This window comes from Zootoca vivipara, chromosome 6, assembly GCF_965207765.1.
Source record: "Zootoca vivipara chromosome 6, rZooViv2.hap1.1, whole genome shotgun sequence".
Classification (NCBI taxonomy): Eukaryota; Metazoa; Chordata; class Lepidosauria; order Squamata; family Lacertidae; genus Zootoca; species Zootoca vivipara.
The window spans coordinates 58,035,545-58,053,532 of record NC_142589.1 but is presented as its reverse complement, the minus strand read 5'-3'; the positions used below and the strand labels follow the sequence as shown (position 1 = coordinate 58,053,532).

Genomic DNA, 17,988 nt, shown 5'->3' with positions numbered 1-17,988 from the left:
GACCCATGCTCTCTGCTCTCACGTGCTTTTCCCTGGCTAGAAAGAACAGTGATCATGCCTCTTGTGTATATATGGGTTTGTGAATGACTGTAAAAACCGTGTTCCTGCAAGGCTGGAATGTGGCCTGCTGCAGAAAAGCAGTGTCACGGCTGTTGCGCTACTATATCTGTCCCACATTTTGTCTGCCCCCCCCCCCAGTTTACTACTAGCAAACGTGGCCCTTTTTAACTGAAAAAAGTTTTCCCCATCCCTGTTTAAAAAGTGCACTCTCTGTGCCAGATGACATTAAATCCAAAGAGCTACCAAAGCCTTTCTCCCATCTGTAGACGGAGCTCATTTTCTCTTCCTCCTGAAGCTTCTGCCTGGACAGAGACAGGGCTGTAGCTCTTAAGAGGTCCAGGGTCCCCACAGCCCAGTGGCCGAACTTCAAGGAGGGCCCTATGTTTTCCTTAAGAGTAAGAAACAAAAAATTCCTCTGGGGAACTTCAGAGGCAGAAAGAAAACTTAAAACTCATCCATCATATACAAATATACTGTTTTATTCTAGGGGAACCTTTGTGTTAAGTTCTACCAAGGGGAAAAACGGGGGAAATATTTTTTAAAAAATTCAACAAGATGGTTTGGAGATATTCCCTTGCTGCTTATTCCCTGCAGGAACAGAAAAACAAAGAAATCCACACAAATTTCTAAGGAGAACACAAAACAGTCTGACAGACAGATATAGCTGCATGTCTGAGGGTCTTCCCACCTACTGTGGGCTTCTCAATTACAGACTCATAGGAGGATAATTTACATGCAACCAAGACACCACTTTTAAAAAAACATTTCTTTTTTTATAGCCATACAGTAAATTGATTGTACCTGTTTTTTTAAAAAAAAACCAAAAAAGCTCTCATCTTTTTTTAAAAAAAATGTGAGGGACTTTTATTTTTTTTAAGTTCCAGAAAAACATATTTTGATGTTGTAATCCATAACAGTGTATCTGCTATTCAACTACTTATTCATACAGCTACAAGGGGTAAAAAGGGATGGGTGGGTGGAGGAATTGGGGGGGGATTAGCGTTTTAAACACCTAGAAAATATCATGTACTTCAAACTGTGGAAAGCTTACTGGAAAAAGGTCACAACCCAGTAACAACTTTTCCTCCCTTCCACTCTCCAAATTTTTACCTCAGGCTATACAGTGAAACATGGGATTTCTTTTCAGAAGCAACAAAAACATTGTGGGATAGGGAAGAGAGAGATGAAATCAGAATTATACAAAAATTGGGGGGAGGGGGCAGGTGCTTTTTAAAAAACAAAACAAAAACCTATTTCACACATTTTTCCGTATTTCAAAAATACACTAGTGAACTTCATTACAGGCAGGGGGACAGGACTATCAAGTACACAACGGCAAAAGAGGACTACTTTCTGATCTTATTGTTGTTACCTTTGAATTGATACTGTTAAAAATAATAACTCACACACACACACGCACACACACACAAGGTGTTCAACCCTGGAGAGGTTTTCAACTAGAGGATTTCTTTTTTAAAAAGGAAGGTGGTGGCTGGACAAAACTGCCAATAAAAACATACTATTTTCTGTGTTTAAAAAATAGGTTGGCTTTCCAAACTGATCTGCAAGACTGAGAAAATACAGTCGATAACACATGAGGAGGGGATTGGTGAAATGTATTTGACCAAGCTTTGGATAAGCACCCTGCATTTTTATAATGTGGAAGGATTTTGACCAGGGTGGTGGTGGTGGTAGTAAAAGCCTAACAGTCAGGATACCAGAAGTTCTCTTCTAAATTTGGGCCTCATGTCCTTTTTGACCGAAGGATCACCCAGGTATCATTTTGTAACTGGGCTCCCTTTTTTTACGGGTGCGGTAATTAAATTAATATAAAATAAAATTGCGAGGCTCGCAAACCCTCATCCCTCCAAGAGGTATACCAAAAAATAATTTTCACAGAAGGGAGACAAAGAAGTGGAGAAGCTGCCACTGAGATGGGTTGGAGAAAAAAAATGAAAAGTGGGGAACAGAACAGGGAGCACAATTCCTCCAGAACCGTTGCTGTGTACCTTGGCATTTGATACCAGTATAATGGTCCAGTGTGAGGTGTGTGTGTTCCTGTGTCAACCCTGTTTGTTGGAGTTGGGAGTGCCTACACACACACACACACACACACAGGCATTTCCTGTCTCAACATAGTGATCTGAAAGGATGCTCAGCTTTACTCTGCTGCTCAGTGAGGGATGCAACAGACCCCCAGTTTCAAAAGGGAGGGAATTTCACAGCACACCCCACTAAGCTGAGTCCTTTGCCCCAGCTTCTGGCTGAAACCGCCTCTTTGAATATCCAATCTGAGGTGTTGCCCCCCCCTCTTTTGAAAAAAAAGGAATAAAAAAGTGGGGGGAGAACAATGGTGGAGAATAGATGTGTTTATCTTACAGACAGAATTTCCATTGGTTTCCACCTTACTACGTTCTGCTTCACATCCTACAGTAAATGTTAGGAAAACCCCACACAGCTGTGGGCAGCAGCTACATTGCAAAAGCACCCAGGGGTTTAATCTAGCTTTCTTTGCTTCCATGGTTAGAAGGAAAGGACATACACAACAGGATTCCCTCTAAGGAAAAAAAAATATCCTTAATTGGTAACAATTGATACAAGCACCACTTTGTTTTGGGGAGGGGAGGAAGGAGGCAAGACAAGCATCGAGCTCATCTTAAGAAAGCGTTTTCAGGATCAAATGCGGCCACTGAGCCCTCCATTTTCTTGCGCTTTGGGCTGTTTTCTGTCCTTTGATTCTTATTTGCAATCTGTCACAGCTTGTGCTGCTCCTCCTGACGGTTTGTGTGATGTGACGGAGGAAGTCTTCCAAAGGATGGATGCGTTCACAGTTTGGTGCTTTTGCAAGGTGTATTGGAAAGGGAAAGAAACAAAAACAAACCCAAAAAGAGATAATGCCCCCTTTGCCCAACCTTAGTCTGAAAGCTCAGGGTCAGAGTCCTCTGGTTTGACTTTGGCAAGTTCTTCGTGCACCTCCCTTACCATAAGGATGCGCGTCAACATGATGTCCAAAGTCCCAGGATCTATTGGCATAGTGGAATACCACATGGGGCTATTGGGGACACACGAGCGCTCTGGCTGGAGGTAAAAGACATCACTTCTCTGCTTCACGCTTTCGGAACTGTGGAAACAGAGGCTCATGTAAGGTGGCAGTGCTGAGACAGTCTACAGAAAACACAGGAAGAATTCAGGGCAGGAAGCTAGGCAACAAGCTAAGAGTGGGAAGGACAACAGGAAGTGATGCAAGAAAGGGAGGGAAGCCAATGAAATTAGCATATTTAAAAGGGTATGAAGTATCTATTTCTCTTTCTGTACACAGCCAGTGCATGCAATTCCTTCCATTATATTATATTATATTTGGGGAGTGTCTCAAATACTTCCCATATTATTATCTCAGAAATCCTCTCAAAGGGCTTCCAAAGCAAGTCAATATTAGCCCAGTTCATATGTAATGCAGAACATGTGTACAGTCAGACCTCATGTTGCATCCACTTCAGGTTACGTATTTTCAAGTTGTGTCCCGCAGAAACCCAGAACTACCAGAAGTTATTTCCGGGTTTCGCCGCTCGAGCATGTGCAGAAGCGCTAAATTATGCCAAGTGCGTGCGCAGATGCGGCACTTCTGGATGCGAATGCTTTGAGTTGCGTACGTACCTCCGGGACGGATTACGTCCGCAACTCGAGTTTCCACAGTACAGTATAGTTAATGCTTAGCTGTGTGCTTCTTTGGCAATTTTCAGTGCTGTTCTGTGAATTTTATTTCTTCACACATCCAGGCTCTCTAATTATGCATGCTGATGCAAGTAAGTTACGAGGTAGAATCCCAAACGACTCTAATCAAAGTGGGAGTGTGGTAGGAAATAGGGATGAAAGGGATAGTGCAAAATGCCCATGATCAACAAGGCTAGGATGGTAGACACATTTCTACATTATCTTCTTTCATGTTCAGAAGACAACTTAGTACACAAAAATGCAGCTATTTTGCATTCATGCATTCACACCACGGAAAGGGCATGCAAATGAATGCAGAGACTGACACCCTGAATTTATTCTGGAAACCTAGTCAGATGGGCGAAGTGTGTGTGTGTGTGTGTGTGTGTGTGTGTGTGTGTGTGTGTATAATTTCATCCTTACGACCACCTGTACATGTGCACAGCTCAGCATGAATGCACACAGATTATATCTGTTCAGGGTGATCTGATCCCTTTACAGCAGATGCAGGGAGGGGAGGGCTGACCCTATGAGATGATTGCTTGCCAAAGGCTACCTGAAGCATTTATGGGTGAGCAGAGAGATTCTCTGCATTAGGTATCAAAATGAGAAATGGCCAATAGTGTGATGGAGTTCAAAAGAAGAGAGGCTACAGCCTAGGGCTACTGTCTAGGGCAGGCATCCCCAAACTGTGGCCCTCCAGATGTTTTGGCCTACAACTCCCATGATCCCTAGCCAACAGGACCAGTGGTCAGGGATGATGGGAATTGTAGTCCAAAACATCTGGAGGGCCGAAGTCTGGGGATGCCTGGCCTAGGAGTTCAATTTGTCCTCCAAGGGCCTCCATTAAAAACTGACCAGGGCTGTAGAAACACAAAGACACAGGTTCCCTGACCTGTGCAGCTGACTGGGATCAGGGCAAGTGTAGTATTAGGGTGCACCTGCTGCCCCCTCCTGATTATTGATTCAGCTGTGTTTGCAGTTGAGTTCCTGCAAGAGAAGGCTTGAATTTACAGAGGTACATGTTGGGAATTGATCCATTTCTTGGTAACCAACTCCAAACTCTCTTGCTGCAAGGGGAGCCTCTGAGCACTGATTTGCTGGAAGAGGAAAGAGAGGGAAGGCAGGAAAGAAAGGCAGCATCGCTCACCACTTTGACAAGTAGAATTCATACAGCCTAACTGGGCATCTCAAGGGGTTGTCAGTGTTCTCGACCATTTCCACCGCTGTTGGGACATCTTCACCCTCGTGGCGTTTTCTTTTGCCTACTAATTTATCTAGAGATGGAGAAGGAAGGAAGGAGGGCGGAAAGAGGGCAACATTTTAAAAGGAGTAAGCTGGGATTCTGTAAATTGTTGTGCTTGTACAGAATTCCAACGCCCCTGTATGCAACACCTGGTAACCCAAGGAAGTCAAGCCATGTGCTGCAGGAAAAGAACACCCACAAAAGCTCACCCACCTGATTCTACCTCCTGCTTTTGGAAAGGAGGAAAGAAGCGTAAATAAGTCAGCTTGGTGTTGTACTTCAGGGTCCGGGTGCGTCGCATGACGTGGGCAAAGGACAACTTCATGTGCTCACTGACATTCTTGAGCTGGAAGTATTTGGTGTTGAAGAAAAGCAGCGTGTTCAGGAGGACGATGGGGGAATAGGCACCCAGCTGCTTACACTCCCATAAGTGCTCCTCTTCGATTCTTGAGAACATGTAACCTGGAGATTAGATGATCAGGGGACACACAACAGGAAGCAGAAACTTGGTCAATGGTTTACCACTCGCCAGTGGCTAGTGAACCGCCAAGCGCCTCCTGGGACTCTTGCACCAAAATGCTGGGCTAAAGAAAGTTGCTGCAGCAAGAGCCGGGCACCTGTGCCGCCTTCTCCAACATGGTGAGCACCAGAGTTCTTGGAGTACTTGCCCCATGTGCTGGCTAGGCCTGATAGGAGTTGTAGTCCAAAAACCTTGAGAGAACACAAGGTTGGAGGAGACTGCTCTAGAGCAGGGCAGGTAAGATTTTAGAGGGAAGCCCCACCCCACCCCTAGTGTATGCTCAAGGGGCATAGCTCCTGCTTTCCCACCTGCTCCCAACAGACTGCCACAGCAGCAGTGCATGTAGGAACTTTGGCTCTGCTCTTCCTCTGAGAGGGGTATGAGCTAAGCCTTCTGGCTTCTAAGAACACACAGCCTCTTCTGTTTTCAACTCTTTGCTTCTTTAATAATGTTTCCATTGTTACATTCTGCTCTGTGCAGGCTCAGAAACCACACGTGCACAGAGGCCACAACTAAGAGGAAAAGCCAAAAACCCAGTAGAAATTAACTAAAATAGCACCAGCAGCCAACAGTCACATGGGCAAATGGTCTATGATCCATCAAATGCTCTGGTGGGCAAAATGTAGAAAAAGATAACAAAGGTGGTGCCATGTGAATGTTCCTGAAATGAGGGTGTGCCACAAATAAGAACATGGGCACAAATAAGAGCATTTCTGCACCTCTGAAGGCAGGGGCAGCCTAAGCAGCCCTCAAGAGGTGCTCTTTAAAAAGGGAAAAAGAGGCACATTCATATGGAAACAGTTTTGGCTTAATTGTTTTAAGAGATGCCAAATTGGCATTCTTGCCTTATAAATACAGAATGTGACTGTGAATCAGAAGGACGGTAGTGAAAAAGAAAGAAAAAATACAATATAAGACTAAAGACAGACCACCCCTCATTTATTAGAAGCCACCATCTCCCTCTCTGGAGTCTACGTTCTCCCTTCCGATACATGCCCACAAGAGACTTGCAGACAAAACAAGTAACCTCCTTACCATTTGGAAGCGTTGTAGGCTCCCAGATTTTCAACAGTTTTGTAAGTTCGATCATAAACCTGGAGTAGGGCTCGGTAAAAATGTTATCTATTCTACCATTCTCAAATAGGTACTGCAAGAGAAGAAAAACGATGACAGAAAACTTGGGAGGTTTACATAGAAAGGTCCAGACACAGCCTGCTGATTCAGTTCCATCCTCCTAACATTTTTTGGAGTGGGGTTCTGTATTCTTGGAGGTGATTCTCTTCTCCAACAGCTGGAAAATGGGACTGTTCTTGCAGACTTATGATACTACCTCCAGCCCTATATTCCACCACAACTCTTGAAGCCCATCCCACAATGCTCTCTTACATGGAACATAAATTTGACACATCAGGTATCTATATAGGTGTGCAGAAGGGCAGTCTGAGGGACTGGCCCCCAACTTTATCTCTCCCGGGAGACTGGTCAAAGCTTGAGGTTGGACACTTCCAGAAGTGCTGTAAGATGTTTTCATTCAAACTGGCTTTGGTGGAAAGGGGGTTTGGTAGAATTATTAACACACTATTTCCCTGAGCTCTTGAAAAGGAGTGTGCTGTAAGTCCAATTAAATAAATCCACAGCACGCCTGCAACTCTCAGAAATAACTATTGGCACACAACCTCAGGAGAACAATGCTAGGATAATAAATGTGAATGGTCTTGCTCTGAGTCGTACTATCATTTCTTCCTATAATTTATATCCCAACCACCTATAACCATATACTGTATACTCATGGAAGCTCACAAGGGCTTAAATCACAGCAACAAAACAAACCAAGCTGTAAAACAATGGGAATGATTTCAAAGAAGCAATCAATTTAGAAATGTACTGAGCCAGAACTAAAGAAAATAAGAAAATGCCTACTGAAATCAAAAGGTTTTGAAAGCATGCCCAGAAACAGGCAGAAGGGACCAGGTGCGCCTCTCTTCTGAGACCATTCCACAAACCCAGTGACATCAAAGAAGCCCACCCACCACACATCTATCAGATGAGAGTGAAGATCCTCAGATGTAGAGTGAAGTTCTCAGGAAGAGAAGAGACAGAACCTAAGATATTTTGGTCCCAGAAACTTAGGTCTTTAGAAAGGTTAAAGACAACAGCTAGAATTAAACCTGGTAACAGACTGGCAACGACTGAGGTTGACAAAGGACTGGTGTAGCATGAGGAAATCTGCCTAGGCTCAATAAACAATTCTTTTTGCTGGTCACTCCTTAAAAGAACAAAGAAAGAAATATAACACCAGAAGGACAATTACCTGCTGAATTCCAAGGCACAGGTATAAGATGCTGTCAGGGTCATACTTCTCACCGTTTGGTCGTCGTACCTCCTGGATAAACTGGCATAAGCCAAAGCTCAGCTCCGAAAAAGAACAAGAAAGGATGTCCTCTTTGAGCTTCACAGGTCGAACTACAAAGAAGCAAAGCACCAAAATAACATCAACCTCTTTCACAAGCAGAAATATTTGAATACTCAACTCCATCAGAGTAATTGAGGGCACTGTCCACTCATAAGCAATTAAGGAATTCCCTTTCTTGTTTCCCAAGCTCCTGAACAGCAAGTTGGCAGTCTAAAAGGGAAGGAGGACTACTTTTCCAATAATTAAATGAACCAATTAAAGAGCTGTTGATTCAAATACCTCCCCCTTCTGCAATATGGGGCCTATCTTAGAGGACTGTTGTCATAATCTATATGAAGTGCTTTGAATCCTGAAAGTGCCAAATATTTTAACCAATAACTGCCTACACACTTTCAAACTTGTTTTTTAGAACAGGGATCTTGACAGGAAACCTGCCTCCCACTCTCTGTAAAATCTATTTCACTTCAAATGGTGGGTTTCAGAGGAACCTGGAACAGGAGAACAATTTGGAGGTGGCCTGTTGGTAGCTTGTGTGAATTAAACTTAGGTCTCAGGTTTGGGAACATAACAATCTCACCCAAACAAAGTCCCAGAGTATTCTGCACAGGCATTCTTGTTGAGCCTACGAACTTGCAGCCTGGAATCCCAAATCTCCAATACCCAATTAATTCACTGCAACTGAGCAGATTCCATTTAAATCAATAGGACTTTGTTTCCAAGTAGTGCATTTTAAGGAGCAGCGTGTTAAAAGCCATGTCTGGCACACTTCCAGGACCATGCATTACATACAATGAGATCTGATCCACCCATCCCATCCTTCCAGGATTATTCTGCTGAAAGACCCAGGTCAGCTCTTCATCTTCCATGGTTCAATGAAGCATAAAGAAAAGTATTAACTCTTATTTTAAAAAGCATTACCTCCAAATTTGAGGTCTCCTTGCTCTTCCTGTGTGTTTTTCCACTGGACCCAGTTCTTCCAGGCGTTCACTCCATACATATACTTGAGACTCATCCCAGAAACCGAACAGCCTGGGTATGAGCTCTGCACAAGCATCCGGGGCTCCACAGATACTATGGACTTCTTCCTCCCCTGAAAAAAAACCAAAGTGTGTGCAAGGGCCCAACAAAGGCATTGCTTGGCTTAGTCACAGAGGGAGGTAAATGGTTTCTGGACCAAACGCACCTCTGGTAAACCATCTATATTCAGGACTGGCAAGCAGTGGCCAAATCAGGAGCATCGTTTCTCCTCCTCAATGTATGCTGATGAAATCAATGCCTGTGGAACTTGATTATCTTTGGGGAATGAAGATTTCAAAGGCATTGCTTGGCTTAGTCACAGAGGGAGGTAAATGGTTTCTGGACCAAACGCACCTCTGGTAAACCATCTATATTCAGGACTGGCAAGCAGTGGCCAAATCAGGAGCATCGTTTCTCCTCCTCAATGTATGCTGATGAAATCAATGCCTGTGGAACTTGATTATCTTTGGGGAATGAAGATTCTGGCCTGCCACTGTCCTTAAATCCCCCCTTGGAAGGGAGAAGGTGACCAAGAACCACATGACTGGGGATGGGGAAGCAAATGCATCAGAAGTTGCATCACCTGTTTCCTATTCCTGCTCTCAGTTGAGACATAGTTTTGTGGGCGAGAAACAAGAGAGACATATGCGATCCCCACACTCCTGACCACAACTAGGGACTTTTCCTTGAGAAGGGGCAAATGAGGAAAGGAAACTTTGTGGTGGAGTAGGAGAGAGTAAAGAAGCCTGGGGAAACGGAGGAAGGCCTTCACCCTGAATACCTCACCCCAACATGTCGTAGGCTTGTAACAAATAAGCAGCAAGAAAAGCAACAGCGCTCCTTACCCTCCTTTTTGGCTGGGGAAACCCATCTCTGTGTCTCCGCCTTGCTCGCGCACGTGAGTGAAGACCCAGCCCTTTGCTGATCGGGTCAAAGGAGTCTAGTTTTTAAACAAAAGCAGAGATTTAGTGGGAAAGTTGCAGCAGAAAGAGCTGTGCTGCCAACTGGTGCCTCCGGCGATAGCAGGCCGCTTCCAGCACAGAGGACGAGGGTTAAAAAGTTACCAGCAGCATGGGGGCAAAAGGCCCATAGCACATTCTGCAACCAAGAGCCTTTTCTTCTCTGGCTGACAAACCTGAAGGGAAATCAGCCTCCAGGTCCTGCTCCAGCTCTCCTTTGGAGAATTGCCTCGGCTCGGGCTCAGGCTCAGGCACCGTATTTGAGCGTAAGGCATAGTGGTTCAGCTCCTCCTCCCAGCTGTGAGGGGTCGACACTGCTTCAGACTCTAAGTCGCCACTGTATGTGCTGCCTTGGTCTGTAATTGAGAGGGGAGAGAGACAGGTGGTGCTGAGGAAGAGAAGCCCAGCAGGCAGAGACAGAGTCCAGCCTATTAGAACATTCAAGGATGTGAGGAGTCACGAGCCTGGCTGCCTTTGGCAAGCAAGAGCCACAGAATTTTGCAAGCGTCAAAAGGGAAGCATAGCCCACCCCCATGGCTCAATGTAGGAAAACTGACACCTAGAGGATCTCAAACAGGTGGCTGCCCAGTCTCTGCTTGAAGACCTCAAGCAAGGGAGAAGCCACCTTTGCCCCGTGGTATTTGTTTCCATTGTGGTCTGCTTTCAGAGTTTCTCCCAAATGTTCAAATATTTACCCAGATGTAACTTAAGAACAAATTAAGATTAGATCTGGTTCTGTCCTGTGGGTCATGTCTGCTAACTATGCAGAAAAACATTATAAAAGCTGATGTGCTTTTACATACTCACTCCCCAAGTAAGGTATGAGTGGACTGGGGCTAGTAAAACCCTTTGCAGACTTTTACATACCAGCAGTCTCATACTGGGCATGCATATATAATCAGTGCAGTTTTGAAATCAATGGTTCAAATCAGTGTGGTTTCAATAGGTTCAGTCTGCCATTTTTATTCAAAATAGTATCCGATTATATCCAAACATAGACAGAAGGCTGCTCCTCAATCTCAGGATCCATCATGCAAAATTTGCTTACGAGACTGTTCACATAGTGAACAAGCTACTTTCCAAAATATACAGTAGATGTGAGTGTATTTGCTAAGTGGAGCAAGTAAGCACCAACCTTTTTCAAATATCTTAGGGTCGAGGAACAGCTCATGCTCAGATGTTTGAGAGCCTGAAACAAGCGAAGGAAAAAATAAGGGTATACCAACATTGCCAGACCAAAAGCACCAACCACCAAAAACATTGACTCCATATGCAACTACCATGTACTAAGACAGACCACTAGTACACCTATCCCATGACTACCAACTTTGAATAGCAACAGCTTCCCAGGATCTCAGGCAGAGAAAGGTCCTCCTGACCTTTATAGCTGGAGGTGGTGTGAACTGAATCTGGACTTTCTGCATGCAAAGCAGGTGTTCTAACAACTGAGCTCAAGCCTGTTCAGGGCTGAGTGTCAGTCAGGATGCCTAATCTTGCCTAATTTCCTTTATTTAAAACATTTATAAAGCAGCTTTCATGCATTATTTCCAGGCAGTTTACTTAAATGGGCTACTGGTAGGCATGTAAAACTTCATGAGGGAGAACAGCTCCTACCCACCCCTCCCGTAAATATATTTTTGTCCTTCTCCTTCCCCCACCTCAACAACCCCAACTCCAGATTCCCCTAGAATATGCGAGTTGTGAAAAACTGTTTAGTGGTAGAATTGCTTCAAATTGCAAAACTGGAAGGGGGTAGATCACTCCATTTCAATGTGGCCTTCTCTTTGGGAGATTTATACAGAACCCTTCTGATAGAATCAAAAGGAAAAGCTAACACAGTCCAGAATAAGCCTATGAAATAGAAATCTGGATGTATAAATTCAACTTCCCCAGGAAGGTTCCCTCCCCAACCCCTCCACCGCAGTCACTTTCCCCTCCTCTCTTTCTCCCACCCCCATTCACCAGCTCCTCAGATTTCTTTTTTTAAAAAAAGCCTTGCACCTCCTCTAGAGTGTTCTTTATCCTTCTCATCCTCTGCGATCATTTCTGCCATCTGGAGGAGATCTGCCTCAAATGCATTAGCGGAGCTCTTCTCCTTGATGTCTGGAATGGTTTCTATTGTCTTGCCAGTATTCTCCGGGGCAGATGGAACCAACATAGGAACTGGGACCTAGGGGTGGGGGAGAGGTTTGATTTGTGCAGATGAAAAGATCCTATAGCAGGGAACACACAACAACATTTTGTGGGTAGAACACACACACAAAGAAGAAGTCTCCATGGGGAGGAGGGCAAGCTAGAGAAATATTCTCTGGGTGATGCATATTAGTAACAAATACACTCAACTCCCCTTGCATCCTACCAGCTTTCAAAGCTGTAATTGCCCATCTTGAGCCTCCTCAAACAAGGTCCTTGCCATCTCAAGAGAATCCTGTCTCTGATGGGTTGTCAAGCAAAGGTAAACCTTTTGAAACTGTTGGCTTCAGTTAAGAGCCAGCCACTAACTGGGTGTAAGCAAGGCCTATCCCATGGTCCCTACTAGGTGGAGGCCATGGTTTATTTTCCACCTCTCAGGCCTCTAAAGAAAAGGTGGGCAGAAGGTAATCCACAGTGCACCAACAAACCACTCACCAATTTCCAGAGGACCTCTAAGTGCTTCTTGGTTGCTGGGATTCCTTCAACTATGGAAACCCTGGCCTGATCCAGCAAGACAATTCTGATGCTCTTTTGCTGGAGTACATAGCATCACTTAACACAAATGATGCCTTTGGTGTTAAGAGATTAGGAAGCTGCCTAATACTGAGTCAAGACCATTTGTCCACCTAGTTCTCTTACTGTCTACACTGACTTGCAGCAGCTTTCCAAGCTTTCAGGTAGGCGTCTCTCCCACTACCCTCTGTCCAGATCGTGAGTGCAATGAACTGACTTGCACTGGGTGTGGGGCTTACTTCAGCCCCACCACAGACACTCATGCTGAGACATTCGGCATTGTCCAGGCTGGCCACAAGCTGACCCAATTAGCTCAACCTTCAAAGCCACTGTCTGAAAGCCAAGGTGCCAAACACATCACTTACGGGTATTGGCATTCCCAGCGGAACTGGTGTGTATTGAGTGAAGAGGTGGAGAGGAACTGGCACAAACACTGGTACAGGAACAGGCACCATGATTATTTTGGGTGGAACTTCTTCTTCTTCTTCTGTTATGTTAAAAATAAAAGGCATGATCCTTGGAGAAGAGAAGCCAGCTGTTCATTCATCTCTCTCAACAGGCTGTTAATTTTTCTTTGCTAACCACAACTGCTGCTCCTAACACACCACCCCTTTCTACGTGGATGCATCCACATATGTTCTCTGGGACTCCTCTGTCCATGCCATTCTTACATGATTATTCCAAGCCAGGGAACACAGCAGATGACCAGGCCAGCCTTTGTCAACCCAGTGTCCATCAGACGTTTTGGACTATAACTCCCATCAGTCCAAGGCAGCATGGTTGTAATGCAAGTTGTAGTTCAAAACACCTAGAGGATACTAAGTTGGCCAAGGCTGAAAGCTTTCCGCTGAAAGCCAGCTTGATTCTGTGCTAGAATTTTCACTTGTTCGTAGGTTGCCATAAACAAGGGGGGAAGATGTGAGTCAAAATTCATTATGGGTTTGATAGCTGGGGCTGCCCTGTTCTCTACTACACTTATTCACGCATATAGAAGATGGTTGTATCATACATAAGAAATGCATACATGTGATACAGAAGACCATTTACCACTAATGGTGGGTCTTTGACTACAGAGGAAGATATGCCCTCCACGCACTGGGCAATGCCACCTAATTAAAGGTAAAGGTAAAGGGACCCCTGACCATTAGGTCCAGTTGTGACCGACTCTGGGGTTGCGCGCTCATCTCGCATTATTGGCCGAGGTAGCCGGCGTATAGCTTCCAGGTCATGTGGCCAGCATGAGAAAGCCGCTTCTGGCAAACCAGAGCAGCACATGGAAATGCCGTTTACCTTCCCGCTGTAGCGGTTCCTATTTATCTACTTGCATTTTGACGTGCTTTCGAATTGCTAGGTTGGCAGGAGCTGGAACCGAGCAACGGGAGCTCACTCCGTCACAGGGATTCGAACCGCCGACCTTCTGGTCAGCAAGCCCTAGGCTCAGTGGTTTAACCACAGCGCCACCTGGGTTCCTAATTGGGCCTCTAAAATTAAGACACTACTTTCCTGATGTAAGGACCATGATGTTTCTCTTTACTTCTGCTTTCTGGCTTGCAAAGTTCCAGCATATTGCACTGGTAGAAATCCAGAGAATCCACTGAGAGAAATCCAAATAACTACTCTTACATTTCCAAAGGGAAATATATCATTGCTTCTTTCTCCCCGGAAAAAGAAGGCTCCAGTTCTAGGCTGACTAATGCCCTGAACAGAAATACTCCTTTGGGTACTATACACTGCAATATGGTATTGAAGGTCCTACAGGTTTTTAAAACCATTGCAGATTGGAACTTTTTCATCTTCCCCAACTGCATCTTAATCTCATCTCTCACTTTTTTATTATTGACTTGCTTAACCTGAAAAAAGAGCTCCAATAAGCTCCCCTACTTGCTCACTACTTTGTGATATTTTAGCTGGTCACAACAAAAAATGCTCACACAAGTTTTTACATTCACATCTCTGTATCTCTGTCTCCCTTTCAGAACAACTGCACGTGCCGTTTCTGTATCACATACCTGTCTGGCATTCCTTGTGTTGTGTATGAGGCTTGCAAGAGGTGGCCTTGGTCTGTGTTATAGGCTTGCACAGTAAGGCTTTGTTCTTGAGAAGTCGGGGAGGCTGGGAAGGAGGAAGCTTCAAAGCATCTGTCTGAGTACTTGCCTGGTTGAGGACAGAAAATGGGGTACAATAACTCCTTGCTGCCTTTCGTAAATGCCATGCTAAGATCAGCTAGTCCTAGCTACCAGCCCACTAAGCCGCCACTTCTTTCCCTTCCACTGCCTCTACACCTCCCCCTCTACATACAGTGCAAAAGTGCCCAAAGACTTTGAGCAGTGTGTGTGTGAAATATATAAATATTTTACTAGATGTCCCAGAAAGTTTCTTGAAAAACTTACATCTCCAATAATTTTTGCTGTCACAGTAGGAACTGCACCTGTTAAAGGGGGAGGGAAAGCAGGAAAATTGTTTGCCACTCTTCAGAATATCATGACTAGTTCTAGTTTCTGGGGATTACAAAAAGGGGCCATTAAGCAACTTTCTTAGGGCCATGCTTGTTGCTTTCCACAACAAAAAAATGTAAATTTGCATAGATGTGTATGTCTGAGAGCGACACACAAACCAGGAAGTGCATTTATCGCTGCCTTACCTTGCAAAACATTATTGGAATTGGCTGTGGGCTGGGCAGCAGGAGCACTGGCCAGGGACACCACGTTTGCTATAACTGGAGTAGAATCCTTCCTGAGAGATGGAGGGGGCCCCACCGAGGACGTTGGTGCCACGGAAAGATTTGCTGGGTAGAGGAAACAGAATGAGTTGAAGTCATAGCTGCCAAGTTATCCCTTTTTTAAAGGGATTTTCCCTTATGCTGAATAGGCTTCCTCGCGAGAAAAGGGAAAACTTGGCAGCTATGGTTGAAGTAGTGTAATGTGAACGGCACAAGTAGAAAATATTTATACGTCAATCACTCTATTTCTCTACAGATGCCAGGTCATATGTACATTTGTACCCTTTAACTAAACTTTACCCACTCTATCATAGTGGCAATGAAAAGAGTTAGAAATGAAATCTAATTGTTGCTAATTGTCAGTGACCTTTCCAATTTAGACCTATTTGAACCATATAACTGTGCATACTTAAGTTTTTTCAAAAAATTTTTTAGCTTGTTTTGTCTGGTCACAAAATAACACACAATAGAAGAGTAGAATGTTAATTAAATTGTAGATGTAGTGATAGTCAAACACCTTTTATCTGGAATTAATGGCAGCTAAGCACATTTCCTTATGGGCTCAATTTCTGAGTGAAAAGTCAATTAAAGTGTTTATCGGGCAAACCCTGTTATCTTTATAGCTTTAAAAAGTAAAATAGTGATTTAAGTTTGGAAGGACAGATCGTGAAGCTGAGGTTCCAATACTTTGGCCACCTCATGAGAAGAGAAGACTCCCTGGAAAAGACTCTGATGTTGGGGAAAGATGGAGGGCACTAGGAAAAGGGGACGACAGAGGATGAGATGGTTGGACAGTGTTCTTGAAGCTATGAACATGAGTTTGACCAAACTGCGGGAGGCAGTGGAAGACAGGAGTGCCTGGCGTGCTCTGGTCCATGGGGTCACGAAGAGTCAGACACGACTAAACAACAACAACAACAACAACAACAGGTATCTAAAACCATTTGCACATAGCTTATTTGTTTTATAGCTTATATTTTGGAAATGTACACCCACTTTTTTCCCCTTTAATTTTTTGGGGGCCCCCAAGACAGTGGGGCCCTAAGCTATAGCTATAGAGTCGGACACGACTAAACGACTAAACAACAACAACAACAAGTTTGGAAAAAGGGAACTTTGAGCAGATATGACTTTATGCCAGGACTAGATGATTTTATCCAGGATATGAGTCTTCTTTTTGTTCAGAAGAATACAAAATACCATTATGGCTGCAATCCTACACACACCTGCCTAGAAATAGCATACTGTCCCAATCAAGGGAAGTAATAGTCCTGCTTTTTAGACCACACCTGGAGTACTGTGTCCAGTTCTGGGCACTACAATTTAAGAAAGATATGCACAAGCTGGAACATGTGCAGGGTTCACCAAGATGATCAAAGGTCTGGAAACCAAGCTTTATAAGGAATGTTTAAGGGAATTGGGCATGTTTAGCCTGGTAAAGAGGAGACTGATGAGAGATGGTAGGCACCTTCAAATATATAAAGGGCTGTCAAATGGAAGATGGAGTAAGTTTGTTTTCTCCTGCTCCAGAGGCTAGGACCCAAACCAATGGTTTCAAGTTACAAGAAAGGAGATACCAACTAAACATCAGGAAGAACTTTCTGACAGTAAAAGCTGTTCAACAGTGGAAAAGCCTCCATTGGGAGGTGATGGATTCTCCTTCACTAGAGGAGTATTGGCTGCAATCTGTTCCTATCACCAGCCTAGTCCAGCTAGATTCAAGTCCACTCTGCTGTTCAGTTGAAAGAAACACAAAGGAAGCACCCCTGGGCATGCTACACTCATTGATATGGGATTTGACTGTAGCTGATGTCCCAACAGCTTCCCTGGCACCCATAATAGCAGCAGGCCTTCTTTTACCTGTATTGTTCTGAGGTGGGGGTGGGGGTGGCGGCGGTGGAGGAGGTGGAGGTGGAGGTGGATCTGATGCACACTGCTGATTGCAAAACATCAAAATGCAAAGCAAGTTGCAAAAATGCTTAATTTCCCCTCGCCATTTCAAGGACTCGCCAAGTTTGCCCTGCCTTTTGCAGCTGTCACATTTGGACATCTACAAAGAAGAGAAAAAGAGAGTACAATGTGCATATTGTTATTTTTAAACAGTTAAAAAAAATATTGTTCATACATGTCTGACTGCTTTTCTCAAATGACTTTGTTATCGTAGTTGGTTTGCATCCTGTGAACAATCCTACTGACACAAATAACATATGGCCTCCATGCCACTGAGGTCACCTAAGCATCAAGTGACAGCAAAGGATCCAGAAGTACCCCCAAGCTACATACCCACTCCTTCAGAGGGATTGTAGCCCCATCAAGAGCAGGCAGCCTCCCATCCATCCAGTCTAGGAAACCACCCACTAACAGTGCTGCAGTTTCATCTGGATTGAGCTTCAGTTTGTTGGCTCTTATCCAGTCCATTACCAAGGCAAGACCATCGGTCCAGCACATCCACTGCCATCCCTGCAGATGTAAAGGAGTAGAGCTGTGTGTCATCAGCATATTGCTGACAATGTACTCCAGAACTATGGATAACTCCACTCAGTAGCTTCATGTGGATGTTAAACAGCTTATGTAAGGAATTAAGGAACTGGAGATTGCTTTGAGGCCCACCAATAAGGCTGAAGCAAGCAATGAAAC

General features: G+C 44.4%; 1 protein-coding gene across 11 annotated transcripts in view; it reads right to left on the bottom strand.

Moving 5' to 3' along the window:
- Positions 1 to 518: 518 nt before the first annotated feature.
- ZMYM4 (zinc finger MYM-type containing 4) overlaps positions 519 to 17,988 on the bottom strand; it is a 50,338-nt gene continuing 32,868 nt past the window's right edge. For 10 of the 11 annotated variants that reach the window (XM_035120509.3, XM_035120514.3, XM_088672260.1 and 7 more), the window contains 15 exons: positions 17,212 to 17,401; positions 15,274 to 15,417; positions 15,023 to 15,060; positions 14,642 to 14,786; positions 12,998 to 13,119; positions 11,928 to 12,096; positions 11,062 to 11,115; positions 10,103 to 10,282; positions 9,813 to 9,907; positions 8,869 to 9,040; positions 7,849 to 8,000; positions 6,573 to 6,684; positions 5,231 to 5,479; positions 4,922 to 5,048; positions 519 to 3,181 (listed from right to left, as the gene is read on the bottom strand). In XM_035120509.3, the coding sequence (XP_034976400.3) occupies positions 2,974 to 3,181; positions 4,922 to 5,048; positions 5,231 to 5,479; positions 6,573 to 6,684; positions 7,849 to 8,000; positions 8,869 to 9,040; positions 9,813 to 9,907; positions 10,103 to 10,282; positions 11,062 to 11,115; positions 11,928 to 12,096; positions 12,998 to 13,119; positions 14,642 to 14,786; positions 15,023 to 15,060; positions 15,274 to 15,417; positions 17,212 to 17,401 (2,157 nt within the window). In that variant the 3' untranslated portion in view covers positions 519 to 2,973. The remainder of the gene's footprint in view (positions 3,182 to 4,921; positions 5,049 to 5,230; positions 5,480 to 6,572; positions 6,685 to 7,848; positions 8,001 to 8,868; positions 9,041 to 9,812; positions 9,908 to 10,102; positions 10,283 to 11,061; positions 11,116 to 11,927; positions 12,097 to 12,997; positions 13,120 to 14,641; positions 14,787 to 15,022; positions 15,061 to 15,273; positions 15,418 to 17,211; positions 17,402 to 17,988) is intronic. The other variant, XM_088672262.1, reaches the window with a different exon arrangement.